The 20,466-nt window shown below is 53.1% G+C and overlaps 5 protein-coding genes across 5 annotated transcripts; all 5 read right to left on the bottom strand.

Moving 5' to 3' along the window:
- Window positions 1-1,092: 1,092 nt before the first annotated feature.
- Window positions 1,093-2,951, bottom strand: LOC310887509 (feather beta keratin). Its single transcript, XM_083813505.1, has 2 exons — window positions 2,116-2,951; window positions 1,093-1,780 (listed from the first exon to the last, which is right to left on the bottom strand). Exon 2 carries the CDS (start codon window positions 1,757-1,759, stop codon window positions 1,463-1,465), a length of 297 nt encoding a protein of 98 aa, XP_083669631.1. The 5' UTR covers window positions 1,760-1,780; window positions 2,116-2,951; the 3' UTR covers window positions 1,093-1,462.
- A 2,340-nt stretch (window positions 2,952-5,291) lies between these two features.
- Window positions 5,292-5,940, bottom strand: LOC310887504 (feather beta keratin-like). The gene has a single exon (XM_083813499.1). It carries the CDS (start codon window positions 5,783-5,785, stop codon window positions 5,489-5,491), a length of 297 nt encoding a protein of 98 aa, XP_083669625.1. The 5' UTR covers window positions 5,786-5,940; the 3' UTR covers window positions 5,292-5,488.
- Window positions 5,941-9,432: 3,492 nt separating this feature from the next.
- On the bottom strand, window positions 9,433-9,966 carry LOC310887519 (feather beta keratin-like). Its single transcript, XM_083813514.1, has one exon. The coding sequence runs from the start codon at window positions 9,809-9,811 to the stop codon at window positions 9,515-9,517; it is 297 nt and encodes a 98-aa protein (XP_083669640.1). The 5' UTR covers window positions 9,812-9,966; the 3' UTR covers window positions 9,433-9,514.
- Window positions 9,967-13,355: 3,389 nt separating this feature from the next.
- LOC310887516 (feather beta keratin-like) lies at window positions 13,356-15,876 on the bottom strand. The gene has a single exon (XM_083813511.1). It carries the CDS (start codon window positions 13,835-13,837, stop codon window positions 13,541-13,543), a length of 297 nt encoding a protein of 98 aa, XP_083669637.1. The 5' UTR covers window positions 13,838-15,876; the 3' UTR covers window positions 13,356-13,540.
- A 98-nt stretch (window positions 15,877-15,974) lies between these two features.
- On the bottom strand, window positions 15,975-18,017 carry LOC310887517 (feather beta keratin-like). Its single transcript, XM_083813512.1, has one exon. The coding sequence runs from the start codon at window positions 17,861-17,863 to the stop codon at window positions 17,567-17,569; it is 297 nt and encodes a 98-aa protein (XP_083669638.1). The 5' UTR covers window positions 17,864-18,017; the 3' UTR covers window positions 15,975-17,566.
- Window positions 18,018-20,466: the final 2,449 nt, after the last annotated feature.

Below are 20,466 nucleotides of genomic sequence, written 5' to 3'. Positions count from 1 at the left end.
TGGGCCTCTGCTGCACTCAGACAACTGATGTGCAAGAGGAGGAAATCTCCTGTGCACCTGGGACAAAGGACACCAGCTGCATCTACCACAAAAGAAGAAAGGAAGGAAGCTTCAATTAATTTTCCAAGGCAAAACATGTCTCGCAGCTCAGGGTCTGCCCAGAAGTTGCAATGCCCTGCAGCACCCTGCGCTCCCTGATCGCCTGCTGCAGATGCTGCCTTCCCTCCCTGGTATCCGCTTTTCACTGCACTTTGCTTCTGCTGTCAGCTCAAGGTGGCTCAGGAATGTTGACAAAGAGTGTGTTTCCTGAGGGTCTTCCTGCACAGCAACGCTGAGGGCTTTGCCTGACACCAGTGGTCGGTCAGAGAATGCAGGCCTTTAGTTACAGTGTAAGGCATCGTAGGATTTCCCCAGCATAGGGGATAGCATGAGAGGTGCCCCTCACTCTGCCTCAAGCAGGAGTGGGTGACACAGACAAAAGCATCTCCTGTGGAGGACTAGAGCATATGGGAAGAAGCATATGTGGAGCTTGTTTTCCCTTGTGTCCCCTGTGGCAGGAGCAATCACCAGAGCCCGGTGCAGTTGGACCCAACAAGTATGTGCCACCTCCACACACGCCATGTTACTTCCCTCTCTGTTTTTGGTTCTCTTACAGGTTGAGGAAGAAGGTCAGGAAGGCACAACGGCTTCATCCAGGAGGATTTCTTCCTCTCCTTGCTCTGGTAGGCAAGGGTCAGACAGGGACTTGGCAGAAACCCTCACTTGAATGCCACAGGGGAACAGTAACACAAACTCACAAGCAGTGACTGTGCAGCACTCTTGGAAAGGTTGACTGCTTCAGAAACAGGAGTGTAGGCACAGAATTCAATAGTCTCATTGCAGAAGAACCTGTAGACTCCATGATATCCCAGTTCCCTCTACAGAGCATGGCTGGGAATCACAGGAAAAAAGTAACAAGCCAGATTAAATCTTTCACTGGGCATCTAAATAGAAAAGGAACATATGGAGACTCAGATTATATTGAAGCAAAAACTTTAATGAGTCTGAAGAAGGAATCAAAGCAGCTCATGGTGGAAGGGATGGAGTCCAGACTGCCACAAGGACAGCTGGCAGTCAGAACCCCCATCACCACAACAGGATGCATGTCTTCCTCCTTCACATGACAAGAGGGAGAACAAACAGTAAGGACACTCTTGACTTGCTTCCGGATGAACCCATGCAACAGGACAGCAGGAGACAACAAGGACTCATGATGCAGAGAAGAAAGTGGGAGAAGAAGAAGATGTCTGCTGGCCATGTTTCCAGACAGCACAGGCTGGCACCCTGGCTTCCCTCTCTGCTCTGCAGGAGGCCACGAGGGTATTCAGCCCATCTGGAAACCCTGGCCAGCAGCTCCGTCCTCAGTCCGGCACCTGGCTTCGTGCTTCCTGGTCGATGCACTCACTGGTCATCCTCGTGGGCTTTAGCAGGGCAGGCACCTCCTGCCACTGTAGCGGCCACCAAAGCCAGAGAGGCCAAAGCCCCCGGAGGAGATGGGCACTCCCTCAGAACTCAGAATGCTGCCAACGGCAGCCGAGGTGGTGGATCCCACTGCGGTGTTCTGGGGGAAGGAGCTGAGGATGGGGCCGGGCAGGGTCACCACCACGGGAGATGGTTCAATCACCACACGGGAGTCCTGGCACTGCCGGACACAGGGCTCGTTGCAGCTGTTGGCAAGCGGGGTTGGGCCACAGGGACGGCACAGATCGTAGCAGGACATGGCTGTGGGATGGAGGCGCACCTGGGAGAGAGGGCAGGGAAAGAACAAGCAGCGTGTCAGCAGCAGCCTGACAGCCTGCTGGCCAAGACAGAAGGCATAGTCTGGGGAGCAGCGACAGGCTGTGCGAGGACAGAGAGGGGCTTGCGAGCCTGTGTCCCCAAGGGCCCCTGCAAAGACAGCCCAAGACCTCCTCCCACCTTCCCCCACAGTGGCATGCAGAACAGTGATGGAGGGAGCAGCGTCAAGGGGCAAGGCCCACACCAAAGCTGCACAGAGGCAAAGACTCGGTCAAGGCCAGAAGGCCAAGGGGAGAAGAAGAGCAAGAGGGGAGTGAGGAGAAGGCACTTGCAGCTCACCTTGTTCACCAAGGAGGAGAAGGCAAGAGAAGTGGATGAGGCAGCCTGCTGTTGGATGACTTTTTATACTGTTCCAGACTGCCCCAGGCCCAGAGGCACCATTTGCACAGGTAATGTTTTTACTAGCAAGCTCATCTCACATGCAAAATATTACAATTTAAGAATCTCTGGCATTTATTTGTTCCCTGCAATGCTCCCTTTTCGTTTCCTTGCTCATGTCATAGCCATTCTGCCACGCTGGCTTCTTTCAAGTCACAGGATTAGAGGCCAAAATGTTTCCAGGCAAAAATACACGTCAGCACAAGGAGATGATGAAGACAATGATGAGGATTGTCCTACCTCTTAAGGCAATGCGAGCCTCTTACTCCCTGGAGCCTTGCTTCAGCACTCGTCCTGATATTTGGAGTACATCTCCTCCCTAGCCTTGAAGTTTCAGGCCGGACTTCCAGGTGTGAGGGTCAGCATTATCAATCTCCCTCCTTAACGCAGCGCTTACTCAGGTTCTGTTAGTCATTGTATTTCTAGGCAAGGCACCTCTAATCTTGGTTTTAGACTCTCCCTCAGATTAACTATTGCTCTTGGGAGAAATGTGCCTGGCTCTTCTTTTGTAACCGTACTTCTCCCCTTTGTACCTTCCTGCTTTACAAATCTTAATTCCAAGAATTGGGAATGAAGGCTGCTGCCCTCCCAAGACTTCCTGCTGGAGAGCTTCAATAACAAAAGCACATGCTGAGTAATTGATACATATCACTCTGCCTGCCCATGTCTTTGCGCCCTGGCTGTCCAGACTGACAGCACAGCAGGCACAAGCACATATTTGGTAGGATTTCCACAGGACACCTCACCCACCCTGCTCAGCAGCACGCGTGCTCTGGGAGTCCTCACAAGGGCAGCCAGATGAGCAAGGGCACCAGACGTGCCCCTAACTCTGCCTGAGGCAGGATCAGAGTGGCAGGAGCAAAGCAGTGCCTGTGGAGGACAAGAGTGTGGGAAGGGGGAACTGAGAACAGAGCTGTTGGTGTGCCACAACCTCGGTCTCCCCAGCTTGAGGCCAGGGTGGAGGGACAAAGCAATCATTGGCTTGGGACCACCCCAGGCACAGCCTGCACAGCAGCAGAGTGGGATTTTTGGAGGAGTCCTGCGGGGCTGCTCCAGACCCACTTGGCTTCAGGACACAGTGATGCACACATAATACCCTGCAAGACATAACACTTTTCACCACAGGAATGCTCCAGTTGGGAAGAGGATACTCGTCCTGCTCTATTCCTGTCCTCTGCAGTGTTTTCAGGACAAGTGAAAGATTCTCCATAAGCCCTTTCAGAGGAAAGGAAACAAACTCCGCGTCGCCATTCACCTCCCCTCGCCATTATACACACCAAGGCTGAATTTACCTGCATCGTGCCAAGATTTAAACAAGGTTCACATCACCCTCTAAACGCTGCCCTGGCTGCCACCTGTCCCTTTGACTTCTTTGGGACTCCCTCCTCTTTGTGGCTTTGGCAGATGTGCTTGGAGGAGGGATGGGCAGAACAAAATATTTAGAGTGGTAATATACCATCAGAGCTTCACCCAGCTGGGCATTGGCCTGCACAAACATACCTTCCAGCAATTCAAAGGTTTGCTTCATCAGCTGGCAGACAGGATCAAACCTTCGTTGTGGGTGATATGACAATTAGAGAGAGGGGGCTCCTGGAAACCCTCCTAAGATCTTGCCAATACCGCACCTCTCTGTCACTCCTACAAAGACCAAATTCCTTAAGGGTACTAGTCATTGTGGCCAACGTTTCTACGTCTGGGTGGAGGTCGGTCACAAGTGGTGTCCCTTAGGGGTTGGTCTTGGGACCGGTGCTCTTCAACATCTTCACCAATGACATAGACGATGGAATTGTGTGCACCCTCAGAAAGTTTGCAGCTGACACTAAGCTGAGTGGTGCAGTCGATACAATAGAGGGAAGGGATGCCATCCAAAGGGACCTGGGCACGCCGGAGAAGTGGGCCCATGAGAACCTAATGAGGTTCAACAAGGCCAAGTGCAAGGTGTTGCACTTAGGCTGGGGCTATCCCAGTTATTTATATAGACTGGGAGAAGAAGAACTTGAGAGCGGCCCTGTGGAGAAGGACTTGGCGGTCCTGATGGACGAGAAGCTGGACATGAGCCAGCAGTGCGCACTTGCAGCCCAGAAGGCCAACTATTTCCTGGGCTGCATTAAAGAAGGGGTGGCCAGCCAGGAGAGGGAGGTGATTGTCCCCCTCTACTCTGCTCTTCTGAGACCCCACCTGGAATACTGCATGCAGCCCTGGTGCCCCCAGCACAAGAAGGATGTGGAGCTATTGGAACGGGTCAACAGGTGGGCCACTAAGATGATCAGAGGGCTGGAGCACCTCTCCTATGGAGAAAGGTTGAGGGAACTGGGCTTATTAGCTTGGAGAAGAGAAGACTCCTGGGAGACCTCATTGTGGCCTTCCAGTACTTGAAGGGAGTGTATGAACAGGAGGGGGAACACCTGTTTACATGTGTTGGTAGTGATAGGAAAAGGGGGAATGGTTTTAAACTAAGACAGGGGAGATTTAGGTTAGATATTAGGAGAAAGCTTTTCACTCAGAGGGTGGTGAGGCACTGGAACAGGTAGCCATGAGAGGATGAGGATGCCCCATCCCTGGAGGCAATCAAGGCCAGGCTAGGCTAGAAGTGTCTCTGGGCAGCCTGCTCTTCTGGTTGACAACCCTGTCCAGAGTAGCGGGGTTGAAACTAGATGATACTTAAGGTCCTTTTCAACCCAAGCCATTCTCTGATTCTATGATCTCCTACAGGCATGAAGGAGATCCACATTAGGACCATATCCACCCATGCTTTTCCACTCCAAGACATCACAGTTCCCCCTGGAAAGGTTCACTGGACATCCCAATAGAAAAGGAACATAAGGAGACTCAGATTACCTTGAAGCAAAAACTTTAATGAGTCTGAAGAAGGAATCAAAGCAGCACTTGGAGGAAGGGATCCGGCCCAGGCTGCCACAAGGACAGCTGGCAGTCAGACCCCCCATCACCACAACGGGATGCACGTCTTCCTCCCTTGCATGGAGAGAGGGAGAAGAAACAGGACACTCTTGACTTGCTTCCGGATGAACCCATGGCACAGAACAGCAGGAGACAACAAGGACTCATGATGCAGAGAAGAAAGCGGGAGAAGAAGATGTCTGCTGGCCATGTTTCCAGACAGCACAGGCTGGCACCCTGGCTTCCCTCTCTGCTCTGCAGGAGGCCACGAGGGTATTCAGCCCACCTGGAAACCGTGGCCAGCAGCTCCGTCCTCAGTCCGGCACCTGGCTTCGGGCTTCCTGGTCGATGCGCTCACTGGACGTCCACCTGGGCTTTAGCAGGGCAGGCACCTCCTGCCACTGTAGCGGCCACCAAAGCCAGAGAGGCCAAAGCCCCCGGAGGAGATGGGCACTCCCTCCTCACTCAGAATGCTGCCAACGGCAGCCGAGGTGGTGGATCCCACTGCGGTGTTCTGGGGGAAGGAGCTGAGGATGGGGCCGGGCAGGGTCACCACCACGGGAGAGGGCTGGATCACCACACGGGAGTCCTGGCACTGCCGGACACAGGGCTCGTTGCAGCTGTTGGCAAGCGGGGTTGGGCCACAGGGACGGCACAGATCGTAGCAGGACATGGCTGTGGGATGGAGGCGCACCTGGGAGAGAGGGCAGGGAAAGAACAAGCAGCGTGTCAGCAGCAGCCTGACAGCCTGCTGGCCAAGACAGAAGGCATAGTCTGGGGAGCAGCGACAGGCTGTGCGAGGACAGAGAGGGGCTTGCGAGCCTGTGTCCCCAAGGGCCCCTGCAAAGACAGCCCAAGACCTCCTCCCACCTTCCCCCACAGTGGCATGCAGAACAGTGATGGAGGGAGCAGCGTCAAGGGGCAAGGCCCACACCAAAGCTGCACAGAGGCAAAGACTCGGTCAAGGCCAGAAGGCCAAGGGGAGAAGAAGAGCAAGAGGGGAGTGAGGAGAAGGCACTTGCAGCTCACCTTGTTCACCAAGGAGGAGAAGGCAAGAGAAGTGGATGAGGCAGCCTGCTGTTGGATGACTTTTTATACTGTTCCAGTCTGCCCCAGGCCCAGAGGCACCATTTGCACAGGTAATGTTTTTACTAGCAAGCTCATCTCACATGCAAAATATTACAATTTAAGAATCTCTGGCATTTATTTGTTCCCTGCAATGCTCCCTTTTCGTTTCCTTGCTCATGTCATAGCCATTCTGCCACGCTGGCTTCTTTCAAGTCACAGGATTAGAGGCCAAAATGTTTCCAGGCAAAAATACACGTCAGCACAAGGAGATGATGAAGACAATGATGAGGATTGTCCTACCTCTTAAGGCAATGCGAGCCTCTTACTCCCTGGAGCCTTGCTTCAGCACTCGTCCTGATTTTTGGTGTACATCTCCTCCCTAGCCTTGAAGTTTCAGGCCGGACTTCCAGGTGTGAGGGTCAGCATTATCAATCTCCCTCCTTAACGCAGCGCTTACTCAGGTTCTGTTAGTCATTGTATTTCTAGGCAAGGCACCTCTAATCTTGGTTTTAGACTCTCCCTCAGATTAACTATTGCTCTTGGGAGAAATGTGCCTGGCTCTTCTTTTGTAATCGTACTTCTCCCCTTTGTACCTTCCTGCTTTACAAATCTTAATTCCAAGAATTGGGAATGAAGGCTGCTGCCCTCCCAAGACTTCCTGCTGGAGAGCTTCAATAACAAAAGCACATGCTGAGTAATTGATACACATCACTCTGCCTGCCCATGTCTTTGCGCCCTGGCTGTCCAGACTGACAGCACAGCAGGCACAAGCACATATTTGGTAGGATTTCCACAGGACACCTCACCCACCCTGCTCAGCAGCACGCGTGCTCTGGGAGTCCTCACAAGGGCAGCCAGATGAGCAAGGGCACCAGACGTGCCCCTAACTCTGCCTGAGGCAGGATCAGAGTGGCAGGAGCAAAGCAGTGCCTGTGGAGGACAAGAGTGTGGGAAGGGGGAACTGAGAACAGAGCTGTTGGTGTGCCACAACCTCGGTCTCCCCAGCTTGAGGCCAGGGTGGAGGGACAAAGCAATCATTGGCTTGGGACCACCCCAGGCACAGCCTGCACAGCAGCAGAGTGGGATTTTTGGAGGAGTCCTGCGGGGCTGCTCCAGACCCACTTGGCTTCAGGACACAGTGATGCACACATAATACCCTGCAAGACATAACACTTTTCACCACAGGAATGCTCCAGTTGGGAAGAGGATACTCGTCCTGCTCTATTCCTGTCCTCTGCAGTGTTTTCAGGACAAGTGAAAGATTCTCCATAAGCCCTTTCAGAGGAAAGGAAACAAACTCCGCATCGCCATTCACCTCCCCTCGCCATTATACACACCAAGGCTGAATTTACCTGCATCGTGCCAAGATTTAAACAAGGTTCACATCACCCTCTAAACGCTGCCCTGGCTGCCACCTGTCCCTTTGACTTCTTTGGGACTCCCTCCTCTTTGTGGCTTTGGCAGATGTGCTTGGAGGAGGGATGGGCAGAACAAAATATTTAGAGTGGTAATATACCATCAGAGCTTCACCCAGCTGGGCATTGGCCTGCACAAACATACCTTCCAGCAATTCAAAGGTTTGCTTCATCAGCTGGCAGACAGGATCAAACCTTCGTTGTGGGTGATATGACAATTAGAGAGAGGGGGCTCCTGGAAACCCTCCTAAGATCTTGCCAATACCGCACCTCTCTGTCACTCCTACAAAGACCAAATTCCTTAAGGGTACTAGTCATTGTGGCCAACGTTTCTACGTCTGGGTGGAGGTCGGTCACAAGTGGTGTCCCTTAGGGGTTGGTCTTGGGACCGGTGCTCTTCAACATCTTCACCAATGACATAGACGATGGAATTGTGTGCACCCTCAGAAAGTTTGCAGCTGACACTAAGCTGAGTGGTGCAGTCGATACAATAGAGGGAAGGGATGCCATCCAAAGGGACCTGGGCACGCCGGAGAAGTGGGCCCATGAGAACCTAATGAGGTTCAACAAGGCCAAGTGCAAGGTGTTGCACTTAGGCTGGGGCTATCCCAGTTATTTATATAGACTGGGAGAAGAAGAACTTGAGAGCGGCCCTGTGGAGAAGGACTTGGCGGTCCTGATGGACGAGAAGCTGGACATGAGCCAGCAGTGCGCACTTGCAGCCCAGAAGGCCAACTATTTCCTGGGCTGCATTAAAGAAGGGGTGGCCAGCCAGGAGAGGGAGGTGATTGTCCCCCTCTACTCTGCTCTTCTGAGACCCCACCTGGAATACTGCATGCAGCCCTGGTGCCCCCAGCACAAGAAGGATGTGGAGCTATTGGAACGGGTCAACAGGTGGGCCACTAAGATGATCAGAGGGCTGGAGCACCTCTCCTATGGAGAAAGGTTGAGGGAACTGGGCTTATTAGCTTGGAGAAGAGAAGACTCCTGGGAGACCTCATTGTGGCCTTCCAGTACTTGAAGGGAGTGTATGAACAGGAGGGGGAACACCTGTTTACATGTGTTGGTAGTGATAGGAAAAGGGGGAATGGTTTTAAACTAAGACAGGGGAGATTTAGGTTAGATATTAGGAGAAAGCTTTTCACTCAGAGGGTGGTGAGGCACTGGAACAGGTAGCCATGAGAGGATGAGGATGCCCCATCCCTGGAGGCAATCAAGGCCAGGCTAGGCTAGAAGTGTCTCTGGGCAGCCTGCTCTTCTGGTTGACAACCCTGTCCAGAGTAGCGGGGTTGAAACTAGATGATACTTAAGGTCCTTTTCAACCCAAGCCATTCTCTGATTCTATGATCTCCTACAGGCATGAAGGAGATCCACATTAGGACCATATCCACCCATGCTTTTCCACTCCAAGACATCACAGTTCCCCCTGGAAAGGTTCACTGGACATCCCAATAGAAAAGGAACATAAGGAGACTCAGATTACCTTGAAGCAAAAACTTTAATGAGTCTGAAGAAGGAATCAAAGCAGCACTTGGAGGAAGGGATCCGGCCCAGGCTGCCACAAGGACAGCTGGCAGTCAGACCCCCCATCACCACAACGGGATGCACGTCTTCCTCCCTTGCATGGAGAGAGGGAGAAGAAACAGGACACTCTTGACTTGCTTCCGGATGAACCCATGGCACAGAACAGCAGGAGACAACAAGGACTCATGATGCAGAGAAGAAAGCGGGAGAAGAAGATGTCTGCTGGCCATGTTTCCAGACAGCACAGGCTGGCACCCTGGCTTCCCTCTCTGCTCTGCAGGAGGCCACGAGGGTATTCAGCCCATCTGGAAACCGTGGCCAGCAGCTCCGTCCTCAGTCCGGCACCTGGCTTCGGGCTTCCTGGTCGATGCGCTCACTGGACGTCCACCTGGGCTTTAGCAGGGCAGGCACCTCCTGCCACTGTAGCGGCCACCAAAGCCAGAGAGGCCAAAGCCCCCGGAGGAGATGGGCACTCCCTCCTCACTCAGAATGCTGCCAACGGCAGCCGAGGTGGTGGATCCCACTGCGGTGTTCTGGGGGAAGGAGCTGAGGATGGGGCCGGGCAGGGTCACCACCACGGGAGAGGGCTGGATCACCACACGGGAGTCCTGGCACTGCCGGACACAGGGCTCGTTGCAGCTGTTGGCAAGCGGGGTTGGGCCACAGGGACGGCACAGATCGTAGCAGGACATGGCTGTGGGATGGAGGCGCACCTGGGAGAGAGGGCAGGGAAAGAACAAGCAGCGTGTCAGCAGCAGCCTGACAGCCTGCTGGCCAAGACAGAAGGCATAGTCTGGGGAGCAGCGACAGGCTGTGCGAGGACAGAGAGGGGCTTGCGAGCCTGTGTCCCCAAGGGCCCCTGCAAAGACAGCCCAAGACCTCCTCCCACCTTCCCCCACAGTGGCATGCAGAACAGTGATGGAGGGAGCAGCGTCAAGGGGCAAGGCCCACACCAAAGCTGCACAGAGGCAAAGACTCGGTCAAGGCCAGAAGGCCAAGGGGAGAAGAAGAGCAAGAGGGGAGTGAGGAGAAGGCACTTGCAGCTCACCTTGTTCACCAAGGAGGAGAAGGCAAGAGAAGTGGATGAGGCAGCCTGCTGTTGGATGACTTTTTATACTGTTCCAGACTGCCCCAGGCCCAGAGGCACCATTTGCACAGGTAATGTTTTTACTAGCAAGCTCATCTCACATGCAAAATATTACAATTTAAGAATCTCTGGCATTTATTTGTTCCCTGCAATGCTCCCTTTTCGTTTCCTTGCTCATGTCATAGCCATTCTGCCACGCTGGCTTCTTTCAAGTCACAGGATTAGAGGCCAAAATGTTTCCAGGCAAAAATACACGTCAGCACAAGGAGATGATGAAGACAATGATGAGGATTGTCCTACCTCTTAAGGCAATGCGAGCCTCTTACTCCCTGGAGCCTTGCTTCAGCACTCGTCCTGATATTTGGAGTACATCTCCTCCCTAGCCTTGAAGTTTCAGGCCGGACTTCCAGGTGTGAGGGTCAGCATTATCAATCTCCCTCCTCAACGCAGCGCTTACTCAGGTTCTGTTAGTCATTGTATTTCTAGGCAAGGCACCTCTAATCTTGGTTTTAGACTCTCCCTCAGATTAACTATTGCTCTTGGGAGAAATGTGCCTGGCTCTTCTTTTGTAACCGTACTTCTCCCCTTTGTACCTTCCTGCTTTACAAATCTTAATTCCAAGAATTGGGAATGAAGGCTGCTGCCCTCCCAAGACTTCCTGCTGGAGAGCTTCAATAACAAAAGCACATGCTGAGTAATTGATACACATCACTCTGCCTGCCCATGTCTTTGCGCCCTGGCTGTCCAGACTGACAGCACAGCAGGCACAAGCACATATTTGGTAGGATTTCCACAGGACACCTCACCCACCCTGCTCAGCAGCACGCGTGCTCTGGGAGTCCTCACAAGGGCAGCCAGATGAGCAAGGGCACCAGACGTGCCCCTAACTCTGCCTGAGGCAGGATCAGAGTGGCAGGAGCAAAGCAGTGCCTGTGGAGGACAAGAGTGTGGGAAGGGGGAACTGAGAACAGAGCTGTTGGTGTGCCACAACCTCGGTCTCCCCAGCTTGAGGCCAGGGTGGAGGGACAAAGCAATCATTGGCTTGGGACCACCCCAGGCACAGCCTGCACAGCAGCAGAGTGGGATTTTTGGAGGAGTCCTGCGGGGCTGCTCCAGACCCACTTGGCTTCAGGACACAGTGATGCACACATAATACCCTGCAAGACATAACACTTTTCACCACAGGAATGCTCCAGTTGGGAAGAGGGTACTCGTCCTGCTCTATTCCTGTCCTCTGCAGTGTTTTCAGGACAAGTGAAAGATTCTCCATAAGCCCTTTCAGAGGAAAGGAAACAAACTCCGCATCGCCATTCACCTCCCCTCGCCATTATACACACCAAGGCTGAATTTACCTGCATCGTGCCAAGATTTAAACAAGGTTCACATCACCCTCTAAAAGCTGCCCTGGCTGCCACCTGTCCCTTTGACTTCTTTGGGACTCCCTCCTCTTTGTGGCTTTGGCAGATGTGCTTGGAGGAGGGATGGGCAGAACAAAATATTTAGAGTGGTAATATACCATCAGAGCTTCACCCAGCTGGGCATTGGCCTGCACAAACATACCTTCCAGCAATTCAAAGGTTTGCTTCATCAGCTGGCAGACAGGATCAAACCTTCGTTGTGGGTGATATGACAATTAGAGAGAGGGGGCTCCTGGAAACCCTCCTAAGATCTTGCCAATACCGCACCTCTCTGTCACTCCTACAAAGACCAAATTCCTTAAGGGTACTAGTCATTGTGGCCAACGTTTCTACGTCTGGGTGGAGGTCGGTCACAAGTGGTGTCCCTTAGGGGTTGGTCTTGGGACCGGTGCTCTTCAACATCTTCACCAATGACATAGACGATGGAATTGTGTGCACCCTCAGAAAGTTTGCAGCTGACACTAAGCTGAGTGGTGCAGTCGATACAATAGAGGGAAGGGATGCCATCCAAAGGGACCTGGGCACGCCGGAGAAGTGGGCCCATGAGAACCTAATGAGGTTCAACAAGGCCAAGTGCAAGGTGTTGCACTTAGGCTGGGGCTATCCCAGTTATTTATATAGACTGGGAGAAGAAGAACTTGAGAGCGGCCCTGTGGAGAAGGACTTGGCGGTCCTGATGGACGAGAAGCTGGACATGAGCCAGCAGTGCGCACTTGCAGCCCAGAAGGCCAACTATTTCCTGGGCTGCATTAAAGAAGGGGTGGCCAGCCAGGAGAGGGAGGTGATTGTCCCCCTCTACTCTGCTCTTCTGAGACCCCACCTGGAATACTGCATGCAGCCCTGGTGCCCCCAGCACAAGAAGGATGTGGAGCTATTGGAACGGGTCAACAGGTGGGCCACTAAGATGATCAGAGGGCTGGAGCACCTCTCCTATGGAGAAAGGTTGAGGGAACTGGGCTTATTAGCTTGGAGAAGAGAAGACTCCTGGGAGACCTCATTGTGGCCTTCCAGTACTTGAAGGGAGTGTATGAACAGGAGGGGGAACACCTGTTTACATGTGTTGGTAGTGATAGGAAAAGGGGGAATGGTTTTAAACTAAGACAGGGGAGATTTAGGTTAGATATTAGGAGAAAGCTTTTCACTCAGAGGGTGGTGAGGCACTGGAACAGGTAGCCATGAGAGGATGAGGATGCCCCATCCCTGGAGGCAATCAAGGCCAGGCTAGGCTAGAAGTGTCTCTGGGCAGCCTGCTCTTCTGGTTGACAACCCTGTCCAGAGTAGCGGGGTTGAAACTAGATGATACTTAAGGTCCTTTTCAACCCAAGCCATTCTCTGATTCTATGATCTCCTACAGGCATGAAGGAGATCCACATTAGGACCATATCCACCCATGCTTTTCCACTCCAAGACATCACAGTTCCCCCTGGAAAGGTTCACTGGACATCCCAATAGAAAAGGAACATAAGGAGACTCAGATTACCTTGAAGCAAAAACTTTAATGAGTCTGAAGAAGGAATCAAAGCAGCACTTGGAGGAAGGGATCCGGCCCAGGCTGCCACAAGGACAGCTGGCAGTCAGACCCCCCATCACCACAACGGGATGCACGTCTTCCTCCCTTGCATGGAGAGAGGGAGAAGAAACAGGGCACTCTTGACTTGCTTCCGGATGAACCCATGGCACAGAACAGCAGGAGACAACAAGGACTCATGATGCAGAGAAGAAAGCGGGAGAAGAAAATGTCTGCTGGCCGTGTTTCCAGACAGCACAGGCTGGCACCCTGGCTTCCCTCTCTGCTCTGCAGGAGGCCACGAGGCTATTCAGCCCATCTGGAAACCCTGGCCAGCAGCTCCGTCCTCAGTCCGGCACCTGGCTTCGGGCTTCCTGGTCGATGCGCTCACTGGACGTCCACCTGGGCTTTAGCAGGGCAGGCACCTTCTGCCACTGTAGCGGCCACCAAAGCCAGAGAGGCCAAAGCCCCCGGAGGAGATGGGCACTCCCTCCTCACTCAGAATGCTGCCAACGGCAGCCGAGGTGGTGGATCCCACTGCGGTGTTCTGGGGGAAGGAGCTGAGGATGGGGCCGGGCAGGGTCACCACCACGGGAGAGGGCTGGATCACCACACGGGAGTCCTGGCACTGCCGGACACAGGGCTCGTTGCAGCTGTTGGCAAGCGGGGTTGGGCCACAGGGACGGCACAGATCGTAGCAGGACATGGCTGTGGGATGGAGGCGCACCTGGGAGAGAGGGCAGGGAAAGAACAAGCAGCGTGTCAGCAGCAGCCTGACAGCCTGCTGGCCAAGACAGAAGGCATAGTCTGGGGAGCAGCGACAGGCTGTGCGAGGACAGAGAGGGGCTTGCGAGCCTGTGTCCCCAAGGGCCCCTGCAAAGACAGCCCAAGACCTCCTCCCACCTTCCCCCACAGTGGCATGCAGAACAGTGATGGAGGGAGCAGCGTCAAGGGGCAAGGCCCACACCAAAGCTGCACAGAGGCAAAGACTCGGTCAAGGCCAGAAGGCCAAGGGGAGAAGAAGAGCAAGAGGGGAGTGAGGAGAAGGCACTTGCAGCTCACCTTGTTCACCAAGGAGGAGAAGGCAAGAGAAGTGGATGAGGCAGCCTGCTGTTGGATGACTTTTTATACTGTTCCAGACTGCCCCAGGCCCAGAGGCACCATTTGCACAGGTAATGTTTTTACTAGCAAGCTCATCTCACATGCAAAATATTACAATTTAAGAATCTCTGGCATTTATTTGTTCCCTGCAATGCTCCCTTTTCGTTTCCTTGCTCATGTCATAGCCATTCTGCCACGCTGGCTTCTTTCAAGTCACAGGATTAGAGGCCAAAATGTTTCCAGGCAAAAATACACGTCAGCACAAGGAGATGATGAAGACAATGATGAGGATTGTCCTACCTCTTAAGGCAATGCGAGCCTCTTACTCCCTGGAGCCTTGCTTCAGCACTCGTCCTGATATTTGGAGTACATCTCCTCCCTAGCCTTGAAGTTTCAGGCCGGACTTCCAGGTGTGAGGGTCAGCATTATCAATCTCCCTCCTCAACGCAGCGCTTACTCAGGTTCTGTTAGTCATTGTATTTCTAGGCAAGGCACCTCTAATCTTGGTTTTAGACTCTCCCTCAGATTAACTATTGCTCTTGGGAGAAATGTGCCTGGCTCTTCTTTTGTAACCGTACTTCTCCCCTTTGTACCTTCCTGCTTTACAAATCTTAATTCCAAGAATTGGGAATGAAGGCTGCTGCCCTCCCAAGACTTCCTGCTGGAGAGCTTCAATAACAAAAGCACATGCTGAGTAATTGATACACATCACTCTGCCTGCCCATGTCTTTGCGCCCTGGCTGTCCAGACTGACAGCACAGCAGGCACAAGCACATATTTGGTAGGATTTCCACAGGACACCTCACCCACCCTGCTCAGCAGCACGCGTGCTCTGGGAGTCCTCACAAGGGCAGCCAGATGAGCAAGGGCACCAGACGTGCCCCTAACTCTGCCTGAGGCAGGATCAGAGTGGCAGGAGCAAAGCAGTGCCTGTGGAGGACAAGAGTGTGGGAAGGGGGAACTGAGAACAGAGCTGTTGGTGTGCCACAACCTCGGTCTCCCCAGCTTGAGGCCAGGGTGGAGGGACAAAGCAATCATTGGCTTGGGACCACCCCAGGCACAGCCTGCACAGCAGCAGAGTGGGATTTTTGGAGGAGTCCTGCGGGGCTGCTCCAGACCCACTTGGCTTCAGGACACAGTGATGCACACATAATACCCTGCAAGACATAACACTTTTCACCACAGGAATGCTCCAGTTGGGAAGAGGGTACTCGTCCTGCTCTATTCCTGTCCTCTGCAGTGTTTTCAGGACAAGTGAAAGATTCTCCATAAGCCCTTTCAGAGGAAAGGAAACAAACTCCGCATCGCCATTCACCTCCCCTCGCCATTATACACACCAAGGCTGAATTTACCTGCATCGTGCCAAGATTTAAACAAGGTTCACATCACCCTCTAAAAGCTGCCCTGGCTGCCACCTGTCCCTTTGACTTCTTTGGGACTCCCTCCTCTTTGTGGCTTTGGCAGATGTGCTTGGAGGAGGGATGGGCAGAACAAAATATTTAGAGTGGTAATATACCATCAGAGCTTCACCCAGCTGGGCATTGGCCTGCACAAACATACCTTCCAGCAATTCAAAGGTTTGCTTCATCAGCTGGCAGACAGGATCAAACCTTCGTTGTGGGTGATATGACAATTAGAGAGAGGGGGCTCCTGGAAACCCTCCTAAGATCTTGCCAATACCACACCTCTCTGTCACTCCTACAAAGACCAAATTCCTTAAGGGTACTAGTCATTGTGGCCAACGTTTCTACGTCTGGGTGGAGGTCGGTCACAAGTGGTGTCCCTTAGGGGTTGGTCTTGGGACCGGTGCTCTTCAACATCTTCACCAATGACATAGACGATGGAATTGTGTGCACCCTCAGAAAGTTTGCAGCTGACACTAAGCTGAGTGGTGCAGTCGATACAATAGAGGGAAGGGATGCCATCCAAAGGGACCTGGGCACGCCGGAGAAGTGGGCCCATGAGAACCTAATGAGGTTCAACAAGGCCAAGTGCAAGGTGTTGCACTTAGGCTGGGGCTATCCCAGTTATTTATATAGACTGGGAGAAGAAGAACTTGAGAGCGGCCCTGTGGAGAAGGACTTGGCGGTCCTGATGGACGAGAAGCTGGACATGAGCCAGCAGTGCGCACTTGCAGCCCAGAAGGCCAACTATTTCCTGGGCTGCATTAAAGAAGGGGTGGCCAGCCAGGAGAGGGAGGTGATTGTCCCCCTCTACTCTGCTCTTCTGAGACCCCACCTGGAATACTGCATGCAGCCCTGGTGCCCCCAGCACAAGAAGGATGTGGAGCTATTGGAACGGGTCAACAGGTGGGCCACTAAGATGATCAGAGGGCTGGAGCACCTCTCCTATGGAGAAAGGTTGAGGGAACTGGGCTTATTAGCTTGGAGAAGAGAAGACTCCTGGGAGACCTCATTGTGGCCTTCCAGTACTTGAAGGGAGTGTATGAACAGGAGGGGGAACACCTGTTTACATGTGTTGGTAGTGATAGGAAAAGGGGGAATGGTTTTAAACTAAGACAGGGGAGATTTAGGTTAGATATTAGGAGAAAGCTTTTCACTCAGAGGGTGGTGAGGCACTGGAACAGGTAGCCATGAGAGGATGAGGATGCCCCATCCCTGGAGGCAATCAAGGCCAGGCTAGGCTAGAAGTGTCTCTGGGCAGCCTGCTCTTCTGGTTGACAACCCTGTCCAGAGTAGCGGGGTTGAAACTAGATGATACTTAAGGTCCTTTTCAACCCAAGCCATTCTCTGATTCTATGATCTCCTACAGGCATGAAGGAGATCCACATTAGGACCATATCCACCCATGCTTTTCCACTCCAAGACATCACAGTTCCCCCTGGAAAGGTTCACTGGACATCCCAATAGAAAAGGAACATAAGGAGACTCAGATTACCTTGAAGCAAAAACTTTAATGAGTCTGAAGAAGGAATCAAAGCAGCACTTGGAGGAAGGGATCCGGCCCAGGCTGCCACAAGGACAGCTGGCAGTCAGACCCCCCATCACCACAACGGGATGCACGTCTTCCTCCCTTGCATGGAGAGAGGGAGAAGAAACAGGGCACTCTTGACTTGCTTCCGGATGAACCCATGGCACAGAACAGCAGGAGACAACAAGGACTCATGATGCAGAGAAGAAAGCGGGAGAAGAAGATGTCTGCTGGCCATGTTTCCAGACAGCACAGGCTGGCACCCTGGCTTCCCTCTCTGCTCTGCAGGAGGCCACGAGGGTATTCAGCCCATCTGGAAACCCTGGCCAGCAGCTCCGTCCTCAGTCCGGCACCTGGCTTCGGGCTTCCTGGTCGATGCGCTCACTGGACGTCCACCTGGGCTTTAGCAGGGCAGGCACCTCCTGCCACTGTAGCGGCCACCAAAGCCAGAGAGGCCAAAGCCCCCGGAGGAGATGGGCACTCCCTCCTCACTCAGAATGCTGCCAACGGCAGCCGAGGTGGTGGATCCCACTGCGGTGTTCTGGGGGAAGGAGCTGAGGATGGGGCCGGGCAGGGTCACCACCACGGGAGAGGGCTGGATCACCACACGGGAGTCCTGGCACTGCCGGACACAGGGCTCGTTGCAGCTGTTGGCAAGCGGGGTTGGGCCACAGGGACGGCACAGATCGTAGCAGGACATGGCTGTGGGATGGAGGCGCACCTGGGAGAGAGGGCAGGGAAAGAACAAGCAGCGTGTCAGCAGCAGCCTGACAGCCTGCTGGCCAAGACAGAAGGCATAGTCTGGGGAGCAGCGACAGGCTGTGCGAGGACAGAGAGGGGCTTGCGAGCCTGTGTCCCCAAGGGCCCCTGCAAAGACAGCCCAAGACCTCCTCCCACCTTCCCCCACAGTGGCATGCAGAACAGTGATGGAGGGAGCAGCGTCAAGGGGCAAGGCCCACACCAAAGCTGCACAGAGGCAAAGACTCGGTCAAGGCCAGAAGGCCAAGGGGAGAAGAAGAGCAAGAGGGGAGTGAGGAGAAGGCACTTGCAGCTCACCTTGTTCACCAAGGAGGAGAAGGCAAGAGAAGTGGATGAGGCAGCCTGCTGTTGGATGACTTTTTATACTGTTCCAGACTGCCCCAGGCCCAGAGGCACCATTTGCACAGGTAATGTTTTTACTAGCAAGCTCATCTCACATGCAAAATATTACAATTTAAGAATCTCTGGCATTTATTTGTTCCCTGCAATGCTCCCTTTTCGTTTCCTTGCTCATGTCATAGCCATTCTGCCACGCTGGCTTCTTTCAAGTCACAGGATTAGAGGCCAAAATGTTTCCAGGCAAAAATACACGTCAGCACAAGGAGATGATGAAGACAATGATGAGGATTGTCCTACCTCTTAAGGCAATGCGAGCCTCTTACTCCCTGGAGCCTTGCTTCAGCACTCGTCCTGATATTTGGAGTACATCTCCTCCCTAGCCTTGAAGTTTCAGGCCGGACTTCCAGGTGTGAGGGTCAGCATTATCAATCTCCCTCCTCAACGCAGCGCTTACTCAGGTTCTGTTAGTCATTGTATTTCTAGGCAAGGCACCTCTAATCTTGGTTTTAGACTCTCCCTCAGATTAACTATTGCTCTTGGGAGAAATGTGCCTGGCTCTTCTTTTGTAACCGTACTTCTCCCCTTTGTACCTTCCTGCTTTACAAATCTTAATTCCAAGAATTGGGAATGAAGGCTGCTGCCCTCCCAAGACTTCCTGCTGGAGAGCTTCAATAACAAAAGCACATGCTGAGTAATTGATACACATCACTCTGCCTGCCCATGTCTTTGCGCCCTGGCTGTCCAGACTGACAGCACAGCAGGCACAAGCACATATTTGGTAGGATTTCCACAGGACACCTCACCCACCCTGCTCAGCAGCACGCGTGCTCTGGGAGTCCTCACAAGGGCAGCCAGATGAGCAAGGGCACCAGACGTGCCCCTAACTCTGCCTGAGGCAGGATCAGAGTGGCAGGAGCAAAGCAGTGCCTGTGGAGGACAAGAGTGTGGGAAGGGGGAACTGAGAACAGAGCTGTTGGTGTGCCACAACCTCGGTCTCCCCAGCTTGAGGCCAGGGTGGAGGGACAAAGCAATCATTGGCTTGGGACCACCCCAGGCACAGCCTGCACAGCAGCAGAGTGGGATTTTTGGAGGAGTCCTGCGGGGCTGCTCCAGACCCACTTGGCTTCAGGACACAGTGATGCACACATAATACCCTGCAAGACATAACACTTTTCACCACAGGAATGCTCCAGTTGGGAAGAGGGTACTCGTCCTGCTCTATTCCTGTCCTCTGCAGTGTTTTCAGGACAAGTGAAAGATTCTCCATAAGCCCTTTCAGAGGAAAGGAAACAAACTCCGCATCGCCATTCACCTCCCCTCGCCATTATACACACCAAGGCTGAATTTACCTGCATCGTGCCAAGATTTAAACAAGGTTCACATCACCCTCTAAAAGCTGCCCTGGCTGCCACCTGTCCCTTTGACTTCTTTGGGACTCCCTCCTCTTTGTGGCTTTGGCAGATGTGCTTGGAGGAGGGATGGGCAGAACAAAATATTTAGAGTGGTAATATACCATCAGAGCTTCACCCAGCTGGGCATTGGCCTGCACAAACATACCTTCCAGCAATTCAAAGGTTTGCTTCATCAGCTGGCAGACAGGATCAAACCTTCGTTGTGGGTGATATGACAATTAGAGAGAGGGGGCTCCTGGAAACCCTCCTAAGATCTTGCCAATACCGCACCTCTCTGTCACTCCTACAAAGACCAAATTCCTTAAGGGTACTAGTCATTGTGGCCAACGTTTCTACGTCTGGGTGGAGGTCGGTCACAAGTGGTGTCCCTTAGGGGTTGGTCTTGGGACCGGTGCTCTTCAACATCTTCACCAATGACATAGACGATGGAATTGTGTGCACCCTCAGAAAGTTTGCAGCTGACACTAAGCTGAGTGGTGCAGTCGATACAATAGAGGGAAGGGATGCCATCCAAAGGGACCTGGGCACGCCGGAGAAGTGGGCCCATGAGAACCTAATGAGGTTCAACAAGGCCAAGTGCAAGGTGTTGCACTTAGGCTGGGGCTATCCCAGTTATTTATATAGACTGGGAGAAGAAGAACTTGAGAGCGGCCCTGTGGAGAAGGACTTGGCGGTCCTGATGGACGAGAAGCTGGACATGAGCCAGCAGTGCGCACTTGCAGCCCAGAAGGCCAACTATTTCCTGGGCTGCATTAAAGAAGGGGTGGCCAGCCAGGAGAGGGAGGTGATTGTC

The sequence above is a fragment of the Anser anser genome, assembly GCF_964211835.1.
Source record: "Anser anser genome assembly, chromosome: 28".
Lineage (NCBI taxonomy): Eukaryota > Metazoa > Chordata > Aves > Anseriformes > Anatidae > Anser > Anser anser.
The sequence above is the reverse complement of the archived record's forward strand: the minus strand, read 5'-3'. Positions and strand labels throughout refer to the sequence as shown.

What these genes read in the sequence shown, in the direction of transcription:
- LOC310887519 (XM_083813514.1), bottom strand. Translation starts at nt 9,811, where the DNA reads ATGTCCTGCTACGATCTGTGCCGTCCCTGTGGCCCAACCCCGCTTGCC.
- LOC310887509 (XM_083813505.1), bottom strand. Translation starts at nt 1,759, where the DNA reads ATGTCCTGCTACGATCTGTGCCGTCCCTGTGGCCCAACCCCGCTTGCC.
- LOC310887516 (XM_083813511.1), bottom strand. Translation starts at nt 13,837, where the DNA reads ATGTCCTGCTACGATCTGTGCCGTCCCTGTGGCCCAACCCCGCTTGCC.
- LOC310887504 (XM_083813499.1), bottom strand. Translation starts at nt 5,785, where the DNA reads ATGTCCTGCTACGATCTGTGCCGTCCCTGTGGCCCAACCCCGCTTGCC.
- LOC310887517 (XM_083813512.1), bottom strand. Translation starts at nt 17,863, where the DNA reads ATGTCCTGCTACGATCTGTGCCGTCCCTGTGGCCCAACCCCGCTTGCC.